Source organism: Dermacentor albipictus, unplaced genomic scaffold (genome assembly GCF_038994185.2).
Source record: "Dermacentor albipictus isolate Rhodes 1998 colony unplaced genomic scaffold, USDA_Dalb.pri_finalv2 scaffold_31, whole genome shotgun sequence".
In the NCBI taxonomy this organism is placed as follows: Eukaryota; Metazoa; Arthropoda; class Arachnida; order Ixodida; family Ixodidae; genus Dermacentor; species Dermacentor albipictus.
This window is the reverse complement of record NW_027225585.1, coordinates 808,914-834,130: the sequence shown is the minus strand read 5'-3', so window position 1 is coordinate 834,130 and position 25,217 is coordinate 808,914. Positions and strand designations below refer to the sequence as shown.

Here is a 25,217-nt window from a genome sequence, read left to right as displayed (position 1 = left end):
GAGCAGGTGTAGTAAAAAAGGGGGTGGGGTTGCTTTATAAATAAAAAACGCTATTCATTATGAAGTAATGGCTGAACACTGTGCTATGTTGTCCAACTACGAACTTTTTGTCAGATGTAGAACTTTCATAATTGGGGTTGTTTATAGGCCTCCCGCTGGGTCTCTGGTTGAATTTTTCCGTTGGTTTGAAACGTTGCTTGATTCTCTGTCGTCACTGAAAATGCCTGTTGTAATTTTGGGTGACTTTAACCCTTTCGCTGTCACGGACGTACTGGTACGTCATCGCGCTTCCCCCCCACAGTGTCACTGACGTACCGGTACGTTCTCTATCGTGCGTTCAAAATTTCGCGCCACAGCGCAAAGCTGGCGCTCCTGGATTGGCCACGCTATCTGTTGACTCTTTCTACAAGTTCGTACATTCGCCCCGACCTGTGTAACTCCATGTATTGAGAGCGACTGCCACTCCCCACTTTCTCTTTGCTGAGTGGCGCGGTGGCTCCGTGTTCGCTGTATCATGCCTCTCGCGCGTGTGGTTATGGGTTCAAGGGTTGTTCTGCCATCTCCGCTGGTTTGAAGGTTTTTATTTTTCTTTTGTTGGTGTGCCTGCTACGGTGCGTCAAGTTCAGGCGCACGTGCGGTTGCCTCTCCGAAAAGAGTGACTCGTTGCTGCTTTCGCTCTCTCGCCGCACCCTCGCTTCCGGCTTGCAGCAGTAAACGTAAAGACCTTTGAACTTTGTTTAGCCTTTTTCCATCTCCCTCTGTCTTCTTGATCACGTTATGTCCCATCGCTTTGCGTTGTGCGGGCGACTGAAAGCGCATCCTCCCTGCGCGCGGTTACTTTCGGATAGCTCAGCGCGAGGGCCCTTCGTCTGCTCATGGGAGCGGTGGCTCAATTCCAATTCAGAATACGAGCCGAGCTCGGATTCGGACTCAGACATAGTCGCATGCGAGGAAGAGGGTTCCGCATCGTCAGATTCGGATGTTGAACGGATTTTATGGTCAGGCTGATGATGATGATGATGTTTACTAACAACAGCTGCAGAACACTGAAATGTGCATATTTCATTGACTATGTTATTTGTATACCAATCATAATCAAAAATAAATTGCTATGTTCATTCCCTGTTATGCTCGTTCCCTGAAACCAAGCCGACACTGGGGGTGCGTCACGGCCAGAAAGGTCCGACAGCGAAAGGGTTAACATTGATTTGTTGCAACCTGCTAACACATCAGTGAATGATTTTGTCGACCTGTTATCAATGTATGGCTTTTCAAACAATATTGCTCTGCCTACTCGCATCTCTGCATCCAGTGAAACCTTGATCGATTTGTGTCTGACTAATCATGATGAAAGTGACGTGAAAGCGGGAGTGCTTGTAAGTGCAATCAGTGATCATTTACCTTTGTTCTGCTTCATTCCTAAGCGCACCTTTTCACAGGTTACCATAGAAAACTCGACAAAAACTACGCGGATGATAACCAATCGCGCGATTGATAACTTCCGTCAAAATATTGCATCTGTAAACTGGAATTAAATTTTAGATAAAATAAAATAAATCTGATTCAAACCTTTTATACAACAGTTTTCTCGAGAAAATTATTGACATTTACGAACATTCTTTTCCTTTGGTAACTGTTAGAAAGTTTAAGAAAGCGAGGAAACCCTGGGTTACCTACGACTTAGTCAAGAGAATGAAAGCACGAGATAAGCTCTTCAGCAACTTCCTGAAATATAAGGACGCAGAAATTTTTAAGCAATATAAAAAGGTCAGGAACAGGCTAAATGCCGACATAAAAAAGTCACGCGTTGATTACTACGCTAACAAATTTACGGACATTCTTTATGATCCTAAGAAAACTTGGCGAAATCTAAAGGACCTATTACGGCACACAAAAAATAGCATTCCCCAGGAACTTACGTACGGCGATAGAGTGCTAAGTGGTAAATCCCTCGCAGAAGTATTCAATCAGCAGTTCCTGTGCTTTGGCTCCTTTGACTCAGAAGTTAGCAACAACTTTAAGGACTATATTAACACCAGTTTGCAAAATACTATGTATCTTCGTCCTGTTACACCTACAGAAATAGCACACATTATTAGCAATTTAAAGAACAGCTCTTCTTGTGGTTATGACGGTATTAAAATAGCACCAATTAAAGCAGTCGCGGATTTATTATGCAGTGTTCTTTGTGACATAACAAATATTGTGTTTTCTACAGGCACATTTCCGGATAACATGAAAATTGCTAGGATCGTCGTCTTGCAGAAAGGTGGCGCAACTGATTGCATCACTAATTACTGGCCGATATCAATACTTCCAGTTTTTTCAAAAATTATTGAAAAATCCTTAAATTCTAGAATAACTGGACACATGCAAAAGCATAACCTTATATCCCCGAATCAGTATGGCTTTCAAAGGGGTAAATCCACTGAATCTGCGTTACTTGAAATACGTGATAAAATTGTTACCAATATAGAAAACCAACAATACACAATAGGCTTATTTTTAGACTTCAATAAAGCATTTGATTCAATTAAACATGACATACTTTTTTCTAAATTACCCTTTTATGGAATTAGAGGCATTGCTTTAGACTTACTGCGTAGCTATCTATCGCACCGCTCCCAATTTGTGGAAATCAACAGCATAAAATCAGATTTAGCAGACATTAGGTACGGCGTCCCGCAGGGTTCTATTATAGGTCCTACGATTTTCCTTCTTTATATCAATGATATCGTGGCAATACCAGGAACACCCGACATTGTATTATATGCCGACGATACAAACGTTTTTTTCTCCTCTGGTAACATCTCTACTCTAATTCCTCTTATTAACAACTGGTTAAATTCCCTTTCAGTGTGGCTATCCGCTAATCAGTTGAGCCTAAATGTTAAAAAAACAAAGTATATTGTTTTTACTCCTATTAACAAACCAGTTAAGTTCGCATCTTCTTTAATATTTCAATCGCAACCACTTGAAAGGGTTTCCCAGTACAAGTTCTTGGGTGTACTCTTCCATGAAAATCTACGGTGGACGCATCACGTAAGTTATATTAAACGTAGCATAGCACAATTAATTGGTATGCTCAACAAGCATTGCACGCTGTTACCTTTAAAACTTAAACGTCAGTTATACTTTTCTGCTATCCATTCTAGACTCCACTATTGTCTACTTATCTGGGGCGTCACTTCTAAGGCTAACTTGGAAACTCTATTCCGAATGCAGAAGAAGTGTGTTCGTATTATTAATAACCTATCGATGTACGAACATACCTCTGAGTACTTTCACCAGGACAGTATTTTGAGTGTCGCTAGCCTATATAAACAAAAGTTATCCGAAAAAGCTTTTTTAGAATACATAAGTAATCGTGAGAACTTTTTTTCTATATATACTAATAACACAACTAACTACACCTTAAGAGCTAGGAACTTTATTAAAGTAAAAACTCGAACAAACTACGGCAATCAACTTTTACAATGGCAGATTCCTAATTTACTTAATGATGAGCACGCTTTATTTGATATCATGCAAGATTCCTCAAACATTTCAATATTCAGAAAGAAATCAAAACTGTATTTTTCCAACAAATGACACCTGTTTTTTGTAATTTATTTCCTGTTTTTTCGACTGATATGCAATTTCATGCGTTGCAAGACTTTTTTGTTCCCATGTGGCTTTTTGGCCTTCCTGTATCTTTCTGTACACACTTTATTTCTTCATTTTCATTATTTATACTTATTGTGTTGCAATGATTTCTTGTATGTATAATTGTATCATTCGTATATATAAGTATGTATATGTGTGTATTATGTGTATATATGTATATATTTTTTTGCACTGTTGTCTGCTGTGCTCGTGGCGCCAGGGGCCTAGTCAGGCGTGTATAGTCTCGCCTTTTGCTCCGGCGCCATGACAATCTTGTATTGTCAAAATTGTAATAAACTTCAAACTTCAAACTTCAAACTTTAGTGTCCCTTTAAAGGACCGCAAGGGAGTTTCACCTCAAAGGAGTTAGCTCCGTGTCACACGGCCTATAAGCGAACTTTTTAAAGCTGCCGCTGGGGGCCCATTAGGCGCTGCTCACTTCGTACACAGTCATGAAAGAAACACGTTATATATTGCTAAGAAGTTTTGGTTACTTGTCTTTTCTTACAAAATCGCGTTGACCAAAACGAACAAATATGGCGCAGTCAGGGCTAACGCAGCAGCCATTCCGAGAACGCCCGGTTCGAGAGTCGAATATAGCTGCTCAACTCAAATATCTTTGTCAGTGCTCAAATATTATATTATATGCAATAAAAACAGTTATAATTGCTGGTAAAAGTGAAATTAATAAAAATTAACAAGAGTACTCCTTTCAGTCTGCAAGGGAGATCTTCCATCTCCTTTCGCTAGGAACTTCCTTAAACTTCCTTTGCTAAAGGACTGCCGTGTGACACGGCGCACATCTCCCTCGAGAGAATGATGTCCTTGGTTGAAGAAAGTTGAAAGGACTTTAGCCGCGTCCGCGTGACAGGGGTATGAGTCAAAATCAACACCTTTCAGACGTCCACTTGGTCGAGTCGTGGAAGGACCCAAAATGCACTCTGTTATTTGGTCGACACTTTCATAGGATCAGTATGCCTCGCTTTTTGTGGTAGAGGGAGCAATGAATGAGGCAACCTTGAAATACAATTCAGGGAGCCAAAGAAATGTGTGCCACCTTTAGTGTATATCCCAGTGTTCTTGCACTCTAAAGGACTCAAGAAAAGGCCAAAGAACGCCAAGAAGATGCCCGATGGCAATGACGCCAAATGCTACAGTCCTGGTGTGTTTTATTAAATGTGCACCACTTGCATAACTTTGCAGCCATTTTTTTTTTTTCCGGCCACCTCACTTGTGGAAAGCATAACAGAACAATGGATGGACTGAGTGTGATCCTGTTTCTATTGCTTTAATCCACAAACTGTGCTCTACGTTGAGTCTTCAAATTTTTCTTTAGACTGCCATTCTTTTATTATTTTCACGATTACTACATTGTACTAGGCAGTGAAACAGTCTTATGCATATAATGTTGATCACAATATTATTAAGGCAGTAAAAAAAAAAGAAATTGGAACACTCTGTTGATGTAGATTAGGCATCTGAGCAAACATACAGTAGTTCCAGCCACCTAGTATGTTTCATCACTGTGCCAGGCTTCCAACAAGCAAGGAACTTGTAAACACTAATAAAACTAAAGCTAATTATTGTATCTTCATGAAATTTTAGATATGTCTCTTTATTGCGATTCGCAGTGCGTGTCAAGTTTCAGCATTGTGTGCCAAGAAAGAAAAAATTGTAGCAGAACCCATCTCTCGATTACTGTCCACGTTAATGCCTTAAGCATTAAATCGATATAGCAGAACAAACACAGACAGAAAGACAGCCCCCAAAAAGTGTGATGTGTCCTTAGCGCCAACACATTAAAAGTTAGTTATGATCCTCCCTTAAATGTGTGCCTCATTTTTCAGAGCTCAAATTTCCTGTGTGTGGTTTAGTGGCAGGCCAGAAGCTATATCACGGATAAATCACAAAAATAAAAGTACCCCTGAAAGTGATCAGCTGAGAATGTGGAAGATGCTAACAAGAATGAGCCCTGGCAGGGTCTCACCTTGAAGGGCCGGCAGGCAGCGTGGCTGAGGAGGTGGACACGCAGCTGACGCCCCCGCTCAAAGACCCGGTCGCACCCTTCGAGGGTGCAAGGAAAGCGCCGCCGGGGTGCACTGGGGGTCGGGTTCTCAAGACTTGGCACCGTTGACACAAGGGCACCTTCAAAGAGCATGTCACACACAAAAGTTTAGTACACCACCCAAACATCCACAAAACCAATTACAGCATTGCATGCACCACACAATGCCATGGGAGTCTTGCCTTCTAGGGATGCAACCTTTCCTATGGCTTTGCTGAAAAGCTTGCATGCAGAATCAGCCCGTTCTCATGAAATCTCACGTCCCCTGCAACTTGAGTTCACCTGAAAGGTACTGCCTCACTTGTGAAGCGTCATTTTCCTCAGGCGAGAGACAGGCAAATGTTGGAAAGTAATGCAGAACCACATGTGTTTAATTTTCCACTGGTTCACACGCACCACCTTCTGTGCTCGGTGCATTCTCCATGCTAGGCCGACACACCGGCTCAAACACTTTTTCCTGAAAAAAAAAAAATGCAAATTCCCTTCTTCACATAAACATAAGCTTGTGACCAACACACCTGCACAAACACTATTTGCGTCCAGAAAAAAAAAAACAGAAATTCCCTTTTTGATATAAACATAAGCTTGTGAACTACCGTTCAATGTCAGCTGTATAGTGCATGTTCTGCACATCCTGCAAGCCACCTGTGTGAACTGCCTTTCTCACAACTGCATGATAAAATGACTGGATTCATTATCCGACAGAAACATACCAGACCAATGTGAAGCACTATAATAGAGAGCTTTGAATTAATTTCAAGTTACAGAAGTGTTCGTGCATACAAATATTATGGACTAACTATTCATATTCAAGAAAGGCCTATTTGGCATTTTCAAATATCAAAACCAAATATTTATCATATGGCCTGCGCTGTGCCTCCTTTCCCTCCACCTATGTCAAGGATGACTGTCAATTCGGGTTACTATTCTCCGTCTCCTGAACAAAGCATCACGACTTATCACAACAATTAGACAAATATTCGAAGCAATGCAAAAACAAAACCAGCAACACAAGCTATGTTTTTGGTTTCGCGGCGAGAGCCTACATACATGACCTGGTTCTTGCTTGCTGTTTGTGATTTAGTATTTCTTGCAGTCTAGCCCTGTATTTATTTTATTTTTACGCTACAAACAGTGATGTTTTTCTTGCAATGGACCCTTTTACATGTTTCTACGGCACACTAGTCTCACAGCAGATTTTTCTTCCAAAATTTGCGATTTTTTTTTCCAACAATCATTTATTCCGAATTTTTGGAAAGCTAGTCATACAAAGTATTGCCTACAAAGTATTTACTAAGGTAATTGCAAATAGAATCAGGAACACCTTAGACTTCCATCAACCAAAGGACCAGGCAGGATTCCGTAAAGGCTACTCAACAATAGATCATATTCACACTATCAATCAGGTAATAGAGAAATGTGCGGAATATAACCAACCCTTATATATAGCTTTCATTGATTACGAGAAAGCGTTTGATTCTGTCGAAACCTCAGCAGTCATGGAGGCATTACGGAATCAGGGTGTAGACGAGCCGTATGTAAAAATACTGAAAGATATCTATAGCGGCTCCATAGCCACCGTAGTCCTCCATAAAGAAAGTAACAAAATCCCAATAAAGAAAGGCGTCAGGCAGGCAGATACGATCTCTCCAATGCTATTCACAGCGTGTTTACGGGAGGTATTCAGAGACCTGGATTGGGAAGAATTGGGGATAACAGTTAATGGAGAATACCTTAGTAACTTGCCATTCACTCATTATATTGCCTTGCAAAGTAACTCAGGGGACCAACTGCAATGCATGCTCACTGACCTGGAGAGGCAAAGCAGAAGGGTGGGTCTAAAAATTAATCTACAGAAGACTAAAGTAATGTTTAACAGTCTCGGAAGAGAACAACAGTTTACGATCGGTAGTGAGGCACTGGAAGCGGTAAGGGAATACATTTACTTAGGACAGGTAGCGACAGCGGATCCGGATCATGAGACTGAAATAATTAGAAGAATAAGAATGGGCTGAGGTGCATTTGGCAGACATTCTCAGATCATGAACAGCAGGTTGCCATTATCCCTCAAGAGAAAAGTGTATAACAGCTGTGTCTTACCAGTACTCACATACGGGGCAGAAACCTGGAGGCTTACGAAAAGGGTTCTACTTAAATTGAGGACGACGCAACGAGCTATGCAAAGTAGAATGATAGCTGTAATGTTAAGGGACAAGAAAAGAGCAGATTGGGTGCGGGAACAAACGCGAGTAAATGACATCTTATTTGAAATCAAGAAAAAGAAACGGGCATGGGCAGGACATGTAATGAGGAGGAAAGATAACCGATGGTGATTAAGGGTTACTGACTGGTTTCCAAGGGAAGGGAAGCGTAGCAGGGGGCAGCAGAAAGTTAGGTGTGTGGATGAGTTTAAGAAGTTTGCAGGGACAACATGGCCACAATTAGTACATGACCAGGGTAGTTTGAGAAGTATGGGAGAGGCCTTTGCCCTGCAGTGGGTGTAACCAGGCTCATGAGGATGATGTCATACAGGAGCCATTCATTCTTTATTTATTTTAAATGTTGCTCTTTGACATAAAACATTTGATGCACACAAGCTATACCATACATACTTGTATAATGGCCGCACCCAAAACATTGTAAAAAGATCTCCCAAAACATATATTTAAAAATTACCCGTGTAAAAGCCGCACCCTTGATTTTTGCGAAGGTTGGCAGTGTTATATATGTGTGGTATGAGAACTGCGAAGCTTTTTTTTTTCTTTTTCTTTTTTTAATCAGTGGCAGAACAAGGCAGCCGTGCCAAGTTTCGGAGCCTCCAGGTAGCAAAAGCATAGCCTCAAAGATTTAGTGGCTGCCTCCAAGACGCTGCCGTCGCTGGTCTGTGGGGCGTCCCAATCTATTCCAACCAGCAGGCAACATGCTACGGGAATAGCCAAGAACAGCCAGAGTCAGTACAAGCGAGTACTGTAGTTCAATAAAGGCAAGTACCACTGAAACTATTAATGGAAAAAAAAAAATGTTTTTGTCACCATGTAATGGCTGCAACCCTAATTTTTCACCCCAAATCTTGGAAAAAAGACCTGTAGTCATCATAAAAGTACTTACGCTATGTACAAGTATTCATTCTTGGTTCTCTGGTGCTCTCTATTGTCCTTGTCTCATCCAGCACTTTACATAGTTACCGTCACACCAACAAGGCCGAACGGCAGCATTGGAAAGCTTGTTTCCAACTAGGCTGGAGGACTAGTTGGAAACAATGACGGAGGACTACTATTGTTTTTAATGACAATTAATCATCCTGTGTTTAAAACTTACCCTAATTCTCTGGGATGGTTGGCTGTGTTTTTTTCACTAGCCAGTACAAGCATTGTACCTAACTATATCAAAATACATATTCCTGCTAGAAGTATGGGTATCTGCGTTTGAATATTTAATACTTACTATTCTTATTCGGAAAAGTTTATATTATGCCACCTCTGTTTACAACCAGTTTTCTCTGCACATGCAACATTAAAACCGCACACAGACATACGCGATATCCCGAGGCCTTGTAGTCTGACTGGATGTGAACATATGTTTTCAGAACAAAGATGAAGCAAGAGTTTGCCGTAATAATTTTGCGGAAACCCGCAAGGTGGTGAGAAGTAATTAAGGGAAGATGAGACAATGTAGACATTCCTTTGTAGCAATTGTTACGATTGCGTGGATGTCTCATTTTCCTTTAATTAAAGATGAAGCACTTGATTACAGCTCCACATATGCAGAGAAAACCCTAGTTGCAACCATGATAATCTACATCGCAAGTCAGTGCTGGTCATGAGTGCGACTCCTTCTGTCCTCCTCTCTGCACTGAAAAACCTTTGTTCATGGTGAACCAACTGGCCTGTTCCAAGATTCTTCCAATTGATTCAATGTCTCACAGGGGTTATGGCGCTTCCTCCAGAAAGTCTTTCTTTGCTGCACTGCTGTGATGAGATTTAGCTTCAGCTGTCTTTTTGTTCTTCTCTAGTACCTCATTGCATCAACACTAGAGTTGGAAGGATGGCAAATTTGTGTAAACAGTCCTCAAAGCCATTATTGAACCACAGTATTGCTTTAGAAATGGCCATCTCCATGAGAAGGCGTGAAGTTTTAAGTCTTGTTTAGAGACTGAGTAGCATTTAGGCTTGTGCCCTGAATACAGCGAGACAACAGCTTTTTGCTCATCAGCCTAGTTGTGTATGCCTTCACCTGAGAACTGGCTTACACAATCCCAGCATCTGAGCAACACTAGTGGCTGTGGGCCTCACCAAGAGAGCATTAACGAAAAATGAAGCCATTACAGCTATCATGCCGCAATTAGAATAGTTTTTCACAGCAGGGTGTCTACCAAGTTGACATTTCCAAATTCCCTGAGTTTTCCAGGTTTTCCCTGAGCACCTTTGCGAAATTCCCTGAATGAGTCAGATCTTTGTTTTATGTCAAGACAGGCTGACACCATGTTGCCCGATGCTGTCACTCTCTAGTAAGCATGCTGAAACAAAAAAATGACTTAATCCAGTTTGAATAGTAAGGAGTAATATATATTTTATTTAAAAAGAAAACAGAAGGAAGGTGTTAGTAAAATGCACAGCGAAAGAAATGGTAAAGCGCATTCCAAATTGAGTCGAACATTTTCAAATACGAATGAAAAGGAGATGCATACATAAGTAAATATTTTTTTTAATATCAGCTATTTCTATCAACTGATAGCAAGCTCATCTGTATGAGGTCCTGAACTTTGTCACAACTAAGGTTCTCTCTCAGCAGCTGGGAAGTCAACCTCAACTGTCCTGACATACTCTCAGCCCGTACACAACATCTCAGTGTTGGATTTCACTGCTTAAACAATTTATTTTGGTTTGGATGAGGGACACCTGTGTCTCAGCGTCAGCCAACACTGTTTTTTTAGCTCAAGCTCCTTCAAAAAGGCACCGGCAATTCCTTTCCCGTTAATTCCTCAGTGCGTCGGTCCTTTCTGTTCTCATCCTCCTTCTACCACGCTTTCACCACATGGATCATCTGAAGCATCCTCTTGGTCAGTTGTACAGTCAACATTTGATTTTTCGGATTTCCGAGGGGCCGCAAAAAAAAAAAGAAACGAAAAAAAAACGGGCAGTCAGAAAAAAATTAATGCATGTCTTTAACTGCGTTTAAGGGCTAAAATTACCACAGGCAAGTCTGAAAAAGCTCTGAAGGCCTGCCAGTACGCTTATTAGGCATATCAGGGCTTGTACTGTGACAGGAGACGCGGTGCACGCATGTGTAATTAAGGAATACATACTATGTCCCGTGACAATTGCCCCCTTCCCCCCTTCCCACGCTTCTTATGCTTCACCGCCTAACACTACTGCACTGAGGCGAAGCTAACTTTCGGAGACTGGCATTACGCAACGCGCTGTGCTCTGCGAGTTTCAAAGCCAATCGCGAGGATTACAAAGGCGGAGTCGGTGCCATTGGTGATAGCGGCGAATTCTTTCAATGAAAAACACGGCACCGCACGGCAAGAATCTTAATAGCGAACATAGAAGCAGCTAGGCCTAACGTTGCCGCGGTGGTGGTTACGGCTGCCAGCGGATCTGCCTGCGAGTGTGCCGGTTCGAGGTGGCGAGATAATCAAAATAGCGGCGGTGGCGGCTTTGATTAATGCCATTTCAGACCTGCAGTCAGGGCAATATACATTGACTATATGGAGTACGTGTGGTGCCGCAAAACCGTGCAAATTATCGGGCATGTCCGAAAAATCGGGCGTCTAGAAAATCGGTCGTTAACTACTCTGGCAATACATCGTGCCGATGACACGGCGTCAATGACGATTCGTTGCGATTCCTCTGTTACTGGAGCCAGCATAAACACGACTTTCGTTCCCTTTCAATAAAGTTACAGCTAATTTTCCCTGATGGAAGCACAAATTCCCTGAGTTTTCCCTGAGTTTTTCCAGACTGTTCAAATTCCCTGAGAATTCCCGGTTTTCCCGGTTTTCCCGGTTGGTAGACACCCTGCACAGCCTTCTAATTGGATAACTTTTTTTTTGCTCATGAAAATATAATTCTTATGTATAATTTTGCAATCAAGGTCTAAAAAATAAACTTTTAAAGAAAAATTTGATTTCAGCCCACATCTTTCCTTAATTAAGCGACAATGATAGCAGTATAAATTAGAGAGCAAAAACTGGTAACCAGGGGTTGAGAGCAAAAGGACCAAGTGTCTCGAGTTGTGCAGGTCGTGCAATGTGTAGAGTGTATGTGAGAGTAACAAAACGTGCTAGAAGGATGATAATGTGGTGTGATGAGAGTAAGGTGATGCAAGGCAGGTTTAAGTTGGAGATTACTGGGAAAGGCCTTTGTCCTGCAGTGGACATAAATGCAGGCTTATGAAACACGCAAAACACTGAATCACACAGCTCCTTTTGAGGTCCAGGGGGCTTGCCTAAAGCAGTGTTTTGACAGTTGCCACTTAAGAACAAACGAGAAATCATGCTCATTCCAAAACAAGCAGACCTTCACTGCCTCGAGAGAAATCAAGACAAAAGAAAGCAGTCGAAGAGCCAGCCCTCAAGATTTCACTTTATTTAGGCTTATTTAGCATGAGAAAGAGAACACCAACACACCCACAGACAACTACAAACCTACATGACATCCAAAACAAGGACTTCTGGAAGTGTCATCACATCACAGCTCCACCTACATCCTAACATTCTTCAAAAGATTGAACAATTTCTAACATCTTTCTCAATCAGTCTTTGTTAATAGCCACCTGTCTAACACCTTTCCTGTCTCATCAGGCGTGCTGCAAGGAACTGTCCTCAGTCCTCTTTTATTCCTAACATACAGTAACGATTTACCCGAGCATGTTTCTTGCAGTATTCAAATGTTCGCCGACGACTGTGTCATTTACCACACTATTAGTAATGTTTGTGATGAACTTATTCTTCAGGAAAATATCGACAGCGTACTAATTTGTGTGACAACTGGCTAATGTCCCTCAATCCTACTAAATGCAAGCTTGTGTACTTTTCTCATTGCCATAGTCCGCATAGCTTCCAGTATTCCATCGCTAACACCCCAATTGAATTGGTACCATGTTATAAATATCTAGGAGTAACCTTGTCTTATGATTTATCATGGCATACTCATATTAGTAACATCATTTCAGCATCAAATAAAATGCTCAGTTTTCTAAAGTGCCATCTCCGCCTTGCCCTCCAAATGTAAAACTGCTTGCGTATAAGTCACTCATCAGACCAAAATTAGAATATTCATCTGCTGTCTGGTGCTTGCACCAAGCGTATTTAATAAATGTATTAGAAGTAATTCTAAATCGCACTGCTAGGTTCATTCACTCTTCATACTCGTATGACATTAGCGTTTCATCTTTGAGAGCTAAATCCGAATTACAGCCCCTTTCGTTGCGTCGCCGCATTGCCAGTCTTGCCCTTTATTATAAAATATTTCATTCTTCACTAAATCAGCCACCTTATATAACAGCTGCAACACTCATATCTCACCGCACCAGTCATCCATTTCAGGTTGCCCATCCATCATCGCATACTACTACTTTTTCCGCCTCGTTCTTTTATTGAGCAGCTACAGACTGGAACGGCCTTCCCCCAAGCATCACTATCATCTACTTTTCAAGATTGTGTTAGTGATCATCTTAAATGTTAATTAATCTTCCTTGCTTGTTCGTTATATAAATAAAAAACCCACCCCTTATGTTAATGCCCCCCAGAAAGGGGCCTTTAAGGTAATAAAACTGAACTGAAAATAAGTCCTATTTGCAGTGGTGCAACAAGTGAAATAGGATTTGTAGCCAAGTTTAGAACAGGAAAATGCAAATTTGGAGCCGATTGCTAGGAAAAATCATGCGAATCCTTAATTTCTTCAGCATTTAGTGCTATACAAGGGTGGTGAGTTACACTGCCTGGACCACTGCTGTTTGTCTGTTTTGTACACAGAACATACAGCAAGGCACATTTGCTTGAGGTGTTGTGTGCCATTGTTCATAACCTCAGAGCAGGTTAGCATTATGGTTGCCTCACACAGCACATTGCATGGTGGCAGAAGTGTCAAACTTTAAATGAATTAAGGGGCTGTAAGTGACAAAACCACAGTCTAATTATGAGGCCTGCCGTAGTGACAGCCTCCAGATTAATTTGACCCCTTAATGTGCACCTAAATCCAAGTACACAAGTGTTTTTGTATTTCGCCCCTGTCAAAGTACGGCTTCCACATTTGGGATCGAATCCACGACCTCGAGCAATGCCAGAGCCACAAAGCTACTGCATGTTGACTTGATGGACGGCCACTTCTGTTTAGTGTTGTATAACGCTGCAGTGCTTTAAGGCAGCTTTGCGTCTGCCCACCCTGCATCAGTTGTGCGCTTGAGAAATTTGCACGGTTTATTTTTCAGAAAAAGCAGAAACATACCGTAGCTTGATCTAAGATTTATCTAGTTTGTCCATAAACACTGTTGCGTTTCCTTGCCTTATTATTGCCCTTTCACTCTCCTGCCCTCCCCCCATGTATGGGAGCTGCGAACAAAGGGTGGCAAGGCTATTATTCCCTCGTTCCTCGACTGCGCCGGTTCTACCCATTCTCTGCCTCATCACTACCATTCTATCTACCTCCCTCTGGACTGTTGCACGTTAGTACAAAAGTAACTGCTGCAGCTACTGCAATGCTTTTGAGGGGGGGTCACGGATAATTACAGCCGTCAAGAGGGTATTGTGGCAACGTAGCCGAAAGTCCTAATGAATTTCTCGCATTGCCTTTCCTCTCTTCCACGCTCCTGCCATGCACGCTCTGAACCACTTCCCCACGCGGCATGCAAGAAAATGGCGGCGGCAGAAGGAGCAACAGCAGCAGTGGAAAATTCTGAACTTAAACTTACAGCACAAACACCTAAGACGAACAACAAAACGAAGTTACAACACACACTAGCGCTCTTCCTTTTGTGGTTCGTCTTAGGCGTTTGCGCTGTAAGTTTAAGTTCAGACTTATGTGCCAACTAGGCCCAAATGAAGTTTTAGCAGTGGAAAAGTTGAAGCAAAAGGCAAAGAAAGCTTCGGTTCATAAAACTCCATTTTGGAGCAACAAATTCCAAATATAGAGCAGTTTAACAGAGAAGAAAGCTGATTTTTTTAACTACAAACAAAAAGATGTGAAACTTTAGAGCAACTATTTAGAATTAACCCAGCAATGTAGCAAAGCTACAAACTAATAAACTTCAGCACAATCGTGCTTTAGCATCAGTGGACAAGGTCCTGCAAAAGTGACCAATAAATTCTGCAGAAACCCGCAAGGTGTGGTGAATCCGTACCAATCTGCAAAACAGGTTGATCTAAATGCTTAAAATATTTATAGGACAAAGCAAAGAAAGGATGGATGTGTGTTGTTTAGTGGCGCAAGGGCCAGGTGTGGCCAAAGAGCGCCATGACTGATAATGATGTGTTAAGCGCTGATTGGTGAGTTACGATGATGGGGTGTAACATGGCTGTAAAGTGGCCTAAAATTAATCACTATCGTAGAAGCATAAAACCATATATAGGTATAAAATTATGACAGTGATACGTGGAGTGATCTCTGGGTATAGCACGAGTGACAAATGATCATGGGGCTAAAATGCACGAATATGGAAATAGCACATGTCTCCTTAAAGCCTTTGAGCCCAAAGGCTGGGAGGCAGGTGCTTTCTTTTAATGCAGCTACCGCAGCAGAAACCTCTGTTAAAAGGCTGTGCTACGGATTTCCTGCGGCTATAATATGAAAACTATGTACAGCTTTTAAAAATCGAAACAGTGATTGATGTTTAACTCTTTCGTTACCACGCCTATTCAAATCGATCACCGGTGATCGATGCTTTAAACGGCCGATTTCGACATGTTGGAATCGTTTCTCGTGCAGCTAGTGCCATCCAGTGGTTAGTCTAGGCAGTGCACTTGTAGAACCAGTTTAAATTTTCCCGCTCTGGCGACGTTCTGATTTTTGATGCGCCTTTTTGAGAACTAATGTGCGCGTGTTGTTGCAAAAGGGGGCGTGGCGGCCGCGCTTGAGAAAAAATACTGCCACTCGTGGTAATTCAGCATTAGCGTGAAATTTTTGTGATCAAAAGGCTCCCAGCAAGTCAAATATTGAATCATATTGTCGGCTTTGTTATCTGGCGGCGTTGAGTGGGGATAATTACCCGAAAATGACGCCAGCTATTCACTAGTGAGCTTTGACTTGGAGTTCGGGTCGTTTTATTCCACGAAAACGCATTCCTGAAGGTCCGCCTCATGTCCAACATGTATACCTAGCCTTTACAGCCAGTTTGCAGCAGTTTTGGTTTCGCTTCTCTTGTTAAATCCGCCAGAGGGCCGCATCCGGTGTTACTATCGCAACAACGCCAGTCGCTCCGGTCTCTGCCATGGCGTCGTCGTCGGACGCAACTGCGCCGCGCGGAAAGCGTTCTGCTCGAAAGTATTCTTCACCCGCACCTGATTTTAGTGACGAGGATTCGAGCTTCGAGTCCGAAGATGACAGTACTTCTGCTTCAAGCTCTGACGGCGACGATGTTTCGAGTCAGCTCGGGACATCCGCAGCTGCTCACCGGTGAGTTACCTTTACGGCCTTGAGCAGTCACCGGCGTCGCGCGCGCTTATCTGCCGACCTTTGTGCACAAGCTTAGAGCTATTCTTGCTATCTGCAGGGTCCGTACGTCGCTAGGCCAGGATGTGCTGCCACCGGCTGTGAAGAAACTTCAGTTCACGCCAACAAGGCCGCCCGGAGCACATCTCGGCCCAGCACTTCGGAGCAGCGCAAGACGCTTTACAACGGCGCGCGATTTTTTCCTCCTGTTCTTCACCGCAGAAGTAATAAATACTATCTGCAAGAACACGAATAAATATGCTTGGATGCATATTTTGGAGCTTCCAAGCTATGCTGAAAGAGATGGGTCGTGGAAGGAAGTGAATCCCGACGAATTAGTGAAGTTCATTGGACTGCTCATTTATAGGAAAGGAAAGAGAAGGAAAGAAGAGAAGAGGCGGCGTGTGGACTATCATCCCAATCGAAAAGCCGGTGCTGATTGACGACTATAATTCCGGGATGCTTGGAGTTGATAAGTCGGATCAGCTGATTGCATCCTATAACGTTTTGATGAAGTGCGTGAGGTGGTGGAAGACGCTCTTCTTTCATTGTATTGACATGGCTGTTGTGAATAGCTTCATTCTTTTTCAAGAGCACCGCCAGCAACACCTCTCAACACCGGAATTGCAGAGGAGCGCCCACTTCGACCAACTTTCTTTTCGGATGGAGCTCACCCAACAGCTGCTCGAGCTTGATGATGAAGAGGTTCCCAGAGTGCATCCTGTCCCAAAAGAAGTGCCGCACCATCCGCAAAAGATGCCGAAAAGGCGAAACTGAAGGATGTGCTATCAGGAACGCAAAATCGAACAAAAGACAAACGTTTTCTGCGAAAACTGCGAAGTGCACCTGTGCCTCACGAAAACGCGCATCTGCTTCACCGCATGGCACGAGCGCTGAAGCTGTTCCCGGTCTTTACTTTTTTTTATGTAGCTGAAGAACGGCGCGGTACAGAGAATTAATTTTTATAGACAGTATTCCTGAGTCATTGATCTTCAAAATGTATATTCTAAATTTTCTTTCTTAATAATGTGTATGTAGATATTGTGCCTTTTCTTTCTTGTTTTTATCAACTCGCCACAAAAATGGCACTTTTCCGAATTTTTTGTATGTTCCCTAATAAATTGTTTGCTTTGTAACTTATGTTTTTGGAAAGAGCATTTCATTATGTGCAATTTGGCATGCTGCAACGTGTTCTGGAATATTATTTGTACTGGCAAAAAAATTTCTTCCGAGACCTATGAAAAACGGCCATTTTCTCGCGGTAACGAAAGAGTTAAAGAGAGGTTCCATACCTATAATCATTTGAGGATGAAGTGGAATTTGTTGCCGGTGAGGTAATGGAAAATGCTTTTTCCTATTTGCGTCTAATTCCCTGCATTGCATCAGGATGTGAAGCACGGTAAGTGGCTCACCACATTTATCACACGTGAGTGGATCACCACCTGACAAGAGGTATGCTTGTGTACTGTATGTGTGTCCTATTCTAAGTCTGCAAAGTATTACTTCCGTGCGGCAGTTCTTTGATACCGGCGGCCAGTTGCCAAGGTATGGCTTGATAACATGCAGTTTATTTTCTGTTTCTTTATCCCACGACCGCTGCCAGTAAGCCTTGAGCGTTTTCCTTAGGGAGGGCTTAAGGTCCATTACAGGGACAGTCGTGGAAGTGTCTGCAGCGTTCGCATGGACGGATGTGGCTAGCTGGTCAGCCAACACGTTTCCTTCAATATCGTGGTGCCCTGGCACCCAGCATACTAAGATATGCTGCTTGGACACATAGGTGGTGCATAATGCTGAATAGAGAGATACAATTATAGGATTTTTATATTTCTTCACAGTTTTCAATGCGTTTACGACACTCAAAGAGTCTGTATATATAAATGCCTTTGAGATATTCAATTCTTTAACGTGTTTAACGGCAGCCAATAAATATGGCATAGGCCTCTGCTGTAAAGATACTTGTGCTCGTGTGCAGAACACCGGTATCCGAAAAGGATGGACCGACTGCTGCGTAAGATACGCCAGAATTACAGTTTGATGCGTCTATAAAGAATTCAGGACAGGAGTATTTGTGCTGTAATTCCAGGAAGTACATTCGTATATGCGCGAGAGACGCGTGCTTTGTAACAGCTACGAAGGATGTATCACACTCTATTGGTTGCCACTGCCACGGTGGGGGCCGTATAGCAGGGGACATAAGGTGGTATTCAAGCAGGGGAACCCTTGTTTCTTCAGCTATGTCTCTAACACGCAGTGAGAAAGGCTTTGCCACTGTGGGCCGGTTGCGAAAAAGTTGACAACTGGACAAATCGTTTATGGTGAAATACGCGGGGTGCTGACTGTTTCCGTTCACTCTAAGAAAATAAATGAAAGATGAATATGTTGCCTGCAGTTGAAGTGACCATTCATCCGATTCAGCGTACAGACTTTCCCCTGGGCTTGTTCTAAAGGCACCTGTGGACAGGTGAATTCCTAAGTGATGGACAGAGTCTAGCATCTTTAGAGCAGTTGGAGTAGCCGACTGGTAGACTATGGCTCCATAGTCTAGCCGTGTGCGTATTAGGCTTTTATACAAGTTCATGAGACATTTTCTATCACTGCCCCAGGTTGTGCGTGAGAGCACCTTTAAGATATTCATTGTTTTCATACATTTGTTTTTAAGATACTTTAATGCTGTACAAAGATTAATTTTGCATCTAAAATTATGCCTAAAATTTATGTTCCGTTTCCAGGCAGACGCTCACCATGCAACACAATTTCAGGATCAGGGTGCAGGCCTCTTTTTCTAGAGAAAATCACACAAGTGCTTTTTTGTGGGTTCAATCTGAACCTGTTCTCATCAGCCCATTTGGAGACCTTGTTAAGACCTAGCTGGACCTGTCGCTTACAGATTGCAAGAGAACTTGATTGAAATCCTATCTGCACGTCGTCAACATATGTTGAATAGATGTTATGTGGTATGTGTAGACGAAGAGAATTTATTTTTACAATAAAGAGCGTGCAGCTAAGCACCCCACCCTGCGGCACTCCAGTTTCCTGTACAAATTTCCATGACAGAACATTGCCCAATCGAACACGGAATGTCCGATTCGACAGATAACTTTCGATAACATTGAACATAATTCCGTGTATACTTAACTGTGAAAGGTCTCTCAATATCCCAAACCTCCACGTTTTATCATAGGTTTTCTCCATATCTAAGAAAACTGATAAGAAAAACTGCTTATGGACAAAAGCTTCCTGGATACGTGCCTCAATACGTATGAGATGGTCAGTGGTGGATCGACCCTCCCGAAACCCGCACTGGTATGGGTCAAGCAATTTGTTTGATTCTAGGAAGTGTAGTAGGCGACAGTTAATCATTTTTTCGAATACTTTGCAAAGACAACTTGTTAGTGCTATAGGTCTGTAACTTGTTACAGAGGAAGGATCCTTTCCGTGCTTCAGAATTGGAATTATTATAGCCTCCTTCCAAGCAGAGGGGATCTCGCCGGAAAACCATATAACGTTGTAAAGGGAAAGGAGGATTTTCTGTGTTTCGGATGGTAGTTGTTTTAACATCTCATATATTACGCGGTCTGAACCTGGGACGGATGTATTACAACAGTTCAGAGCTGCCTGCAGTTCTGCTATGCAGGATGGTTCGTTGTGCGCCGCACTTCTTGCACATTTTCTTTCCAACTTTTGCTTCTCTATTCGGGTTTGTAATTTAGGAATGTTTCGGAGTAGTGTGAGGAGCTGGATATGTGTTCAAAGTGTGTACCAAGAAAGTTGGCTTGATCTTCCAGGCTTTCTCCGAGGCTATTTAATAAAGGCAGGGAATATGTTTGTTGCCCATTGACTTTTTTCACTCTATTCCATACTTTCCTCTCATCTGTGTACGAGTTGATGCTTGATATATACTTCGCCCAACTCTCTCATTTTGCTTGTCGGTGCGTTCTCCTCGCCTGGGATTTGACATGTTTAAAGTTTTCCAGGTTTTCTGCTGTTGGAGAATCGCGAAGCATCGCCCACGCTTTGTTCTGGTCCCTCCGTGCTTGCCGACGTGCATCGTTCCACCAGGGAACACACCGTTTGGAACCCATGCCACTCGCTTGAGTAATCACTTGAGTAATCCATTTACATGCGGCATCAAGTATAAAAGCTGTAAAATATGCAACAGCGTCATCTATGGTTATACCGGACATCTCAGACCAGGTCATGTGTGTAAGAGTTCGGTACTGTTCCCAATCAGCTGAGTCAACTTTCCACTGAGGGAACTGCGGGGGAAGTTGATCTTGTTTCGGCGTAGTTAGGATTATTGGGAAGTGGTCACTCCCATACGGGTTGTTAAGCACATGCCATTTAAAATAGGGTAAAAGCGTCGGCGATAAAATGCTAAGATCTACGGCAGAGTACGACTTGTTGGCCAGGTTAAAATATGTGGGCTCCTTCGTGTTCAAGAGAGATGTTCCAGAGGAAAAAAGCACCTGTTCAATGACGCGACCTCGCGCATCACAGCGTGAATCACCCCACAAACTACTGTGTGCATTAAAATCACCGAGAATCATATAGGGCTCTGGGAGCTCATCTATTAATGATTCTAAGTCGCATCTGTGAAGCTGATAATGTGGTGGTATGTACAAAGAGCAGATGGTAATGAGTTTATTGAAAAGTACGGCTCGAACGGCCACGGCCTCAAGGGCCGTTTGGAGCTTCAGATGCTGACACGCTACACTTCTATCAGCAATGATGGCTACACCGCCAAATGATACGAAAGCATCCTCGCCGTCTTTCCTGAAAGTCATGTATTGCCAGAGGACGTTAGTGTGCTTGGAAGTTAGGTGGGTTTCTTGAACACACAGCACTTTAGGTTTAAACTTACACAGGATTTCGTGGACATCATCTAGGTTTCTTAATAGTCCTCTGACATTCCACTGTATGACGTCATCCATCTTTAAACAGAAATTGTGCTGTGTGTCTCAAAAGTGACATTACTTTACAGAGCCTTTGTTAGGCCCTGTAATTGGTGTTTTGTCTTTTTTGGAGCGGTCAAGAGAACCTCGCCGCTCCTTCGACGCTACTTGCGCCGCTGGGCTTGGACCGGTGTCCATAGCCTCTTGCGAGGCACTGGACACCCGCTCCAGAGAGCGATGTGTGTGTCGCGTAGACTTCATCTCAAGCGATGAAGTCTTCGTCCCCACCGGGGCAGAGGTCGACAAGACCCCTGTGGCCTCTGCGATGCCCTGGCTCCTGCCGGAGCTTGAAGAAGCCACTGGTGTGGAGAGTTTGAGAGATGGCAGGGCAGCGCTGGCTGCTCCCACCGTAGGGGCGGGTGGCGCTAGCCTCGGCACGCTAGGCGTGGTCCAGGCTGCCGCCAGAGGCTGTTGTGGTGCCGCCCCCCGTTGCACCACTTCAGCGAAAGTTGTTTTTACTGAAAATAACGAGGAAACCTTTGTCGTGCTTCACGGAATGTTATGTTCTCCTTAAATTTTACAGTAATTATTTCCTTTTCTTTCTTCCAGGCTGGACAAGCTCTGGAGTATGCAGGGTGACTGCCGTCGCAGTTCACACAATGTACCTCATTATTGCAGTCAGCAGAGTGACCGGTTGTGGCGCACTTTGCACACATAAGTTGTCCTCGGCAGCTCTGGGATGCGTGACCAAATCTCTGACATTTGAAGCAACGTCCCGGTTTCGGAATGTAGGGTCGAACATGAAGTTCTACATAGCCGGTTTCAAGTGTTTCGGGTAGAGTAGTTGAGCTGAAAGTGAGTATTAAATGCTTTGTTGGGTTCATCTTAAAAGTTCTTGTGCGCGCAAACAAACAGGGACAAAGAATAGAAGAAACACAAGGACGAGCGCTTTCTAACATTAAGAAACATAGTTCCAGCGCACAATTGAACAAGGACAAGGAGAGAAAGACAACACGAACGCCGGACTTCAACTGAATGCAAAAGAGTATGCATTTGGGCTGGTTGGTTCATGATTACGAGCAATAAAAACAGCCCTAAACAACGGGACGACCGAAGGGACACAGACAACAGCGCTGACTAACAACCAAAGTGTCTTTATTCCTTCAGTCAGCATATATATGCTCTGCCGCTATCTGAAACCACAGAATCTACAAAATTGGGCATGCGCAGGGGGAATTGCAGTTAATGTGATAGGAAAGCAATCTCCTTCGGAAGGAGAGAAATGGACGGAAGGCTCACACATGCTTCGCCACTAACGTGAATGTGGAATGCCTCGGATATAAGGCGTGCACGTTCATCACAATATTTTGACAGATAGGTTACACCTTCGAAAGATGGCTTGCAGCCGCATTCAATGCAATGCAGTGACAACTGACTATCTTTTGCCCGTTTTTGAAATTCGTTGAAGTGCTCGTGCATGCGGTCATTGATGCAACGCCCCGTTTGGCCGATATAAAAACACTTGCATGAAAGGGGGATCTTATACACCACACAGTCACAACAGTCACCAACAAACCTCTGTCTGTGCTGTTTTTTACAACTTTTTTTGTTGTTCTTGCTTACCCTATTGACTTGGTGGCACAGGCTACCTAACTTATTTTTGGCAGTAAACAGTAACCTGACGCCTGCCCCCGCTGACAACCTTTTTGAGATTGTGCGCAACCTGGTGAACATATGGTATAGCCGCAACCATTTGCCGAGAGCGATTCTCGGATAGACCAGCTGCCGACTGCTTTCTTTTAAGGTTCGCTGCGAGGCTTTCAGCGATGCTGGTCAAAAGTGGTACCGAGAAACCTGCGAGCTTCAGTCTGGCTACTTGCTTTTCGAAGCTTACATCCACTTGGTGGTCACATGACCGGATGAGGGCCGCCTTCATGCAGGATCTTGCTATACCGTGCTTGACTATGTTTGAGTGCGCGGACAAAAATGGAAGAAGGTTCTTATGGTACCGAGGAGCGTAACCCCAACATACATGATTGCTTAAGAATGTTAGCTCCAAGTCTAAGAAACGAAGTTTGTTGTCTGATGGATCGTATCTCCCTGCCTGATCGCCTTTCTTGGGCTGGTTACCCTTTGGCCTTCATTTAAGCCATAGCGGAACAGCTTCTGAGGCACACAAAACGTGATGATCCCGCTCAATCAGGGAACCAGCGGGCTGAAAGACGCAGGTTTGCAGTGCTGCCATATATGCATGATGTATCCCATAGGCTAAAGAAAATTGGGTAGCGTGCAGGAATCACAGTCGTTTTCTCAGCCCCGGAAAAATTGGCAAGGCTCTGTAAGCATGTAAACGCGCCTAAATCGCATCAGAGTTGTTGTTCTGCCGGGCACAGAAAACGGTTTGTGACGTGCACAACTAATGTAGTCTACCAAATCCCCCTGTCTTGTGGCAGTAAATATGTAGGACAGACGGGCAGGTGCTTAAACGATCGACTAAGAGAGCATTGCAACAACGTCTGCAGCACTGTACAAGGCCACTTGGGCATCCATTGCCAGGACTGCGGCTGCGTGCCATTCTTTGAAGATACGCAAGTTTTAGCGAGACACTGCTCACAGCTCACCCGAGAAATTGTGGAAGCTGATTTCATCAGAAAACTTGGCAGTATTTACGTTAGTGCGCCCTCAATCGCGCTGACCCCTGGTGAAGTCGCATTTCTAAACCGATAGAAATCGTAATGCTTAATTTTTTATATTTTTTCAGGTGACCATGTTCTTAGTTCAATGACTTGCAGTTAGAACACCCCATGTGACTGTCGTACATTTTCTGCGCATGCCTCTTCTTGTATATATACACACGATGTGGCAACGCAATAAAATATTGTTGGAAGTCAGCGCTGTGTATGTCGTCTATCGCTGTCCTTGTCCTTTGCACTGTACGTTATTTTTGATCATGAATTACCAACTAGCCCAAGCAACCACCCTAGTTCTTTAAGATGTTACCCTAAACAGCCTTAAGGTGTCACATGAGCACTTTCCATTGCTACTAAGCTTGATTGGGACCAAGATTCTCTATCTTGGCTGGCTGCTTTGCACAAGCTGTGAAAGGAAACTAATGTTATTTTAGAAATTTGACCCCAACCAGGCTCCATCGCGATCGAAAGTGCCCGTGTGACCAGGGTATTAGTGAAAACTCACAGGAGATTGGAAAAGCATGTGAAAACTAGCAATGATGAAAGCTTTTTTTTTCTGTTATTGAGAGTGCCAACATGTGAGCTAAAGTGGAAACTTGGACACGCTGTGCGGTGCGGTTCACTGTTAAAGGGAACACTCTCTTTGCTGGCGCACTACCTGCAAGTGGCTGCAGAAGCAACGACAGTGTATCTCAGGTGCATCAAAAGGAGTCAGAGCTAGCAACGACGTTATCTCCAGTCATCATCATCAGCCTGGTTACGCCCACTGCAGGGCAAAGGCCTCTCCCATATTTCTCCAAAAACCCCGGTCATGTACTAATTGTGGCCATGCTGTCCCTGCAAACTTCTTAATCTCATCCGCCCACCTAACTTTCTGCCGCCCCCTGCTACGCTTCCCTTCCCTTGGAATCCAGTCCGTAACCCTTAATGACCATCGGTTATCTTCCCTCCTCATTACATGTCCTGCCCATACCCATTTCTTTTTCTTGATTTCAACTAAGATGTCATTAACTCGCGTTTGTTCCCTCACCCAATCTGCTCTTTTGTTATCCCTTAACGTTACACCTATCATTCTTCTTTCCATAGCTCGTTGCGTCGTCCTCAATTTGAGTAGAACCCTTTTCGTAAGACTCCAGGTTTCTGCCCCGTAGGTGAGTACTGGTAAGACACAGCTATTATAGACTTTTCTCTTGAGGGATAATCGCAACCTGCTGTTCATGATCTGAGAATGCCTGCCAAACGCACCCCAGCCCATTCTTATTCTTCTGATTATTTC

At 43.4% G+C, this 25,217-nt stretch overlaps 1 protein-coding gene and 1 long non-coding RNA gene across 5 annotated transcripts in view; one reads left to right on the top strand and one right to left on the bottom strand.

Annotated features, from left to right (window-relative positions):
• Window positions 1-25,217, bottom strand: part of LOC135909917 (zinc finger protein ZXDC-like) — a 358,875-nt gene that overhangs the window by 329,960 nt on the left and 3,698 nt on the right. For all 4 annotated transcript variants that reach the window (XM_065441928.1, XM_065441931.1, XM_065441929.1 and 1 more), the window contains exon 2: window positions 5,633-5,790. In XM_065441928.1, coding sequence (XP_065298000.1) covers window positions 5,633-5,790 — 158 coding nt within the window. The remainder of the gene's footprint in view (window positions 1-5,632; window positions 5,791-25,217) is intronic.
• LOC135909880 (uncharacterized) lies at window positions 15,598-17,499 on the top strand. The gene is made up of 2 exons (XR_010566828.2): window positions 15,598-16,323; window positions 16,421-17,499. It is a non-coding gene; the product is annotated as an uncharacterized lncRNA (long non-coding RNA).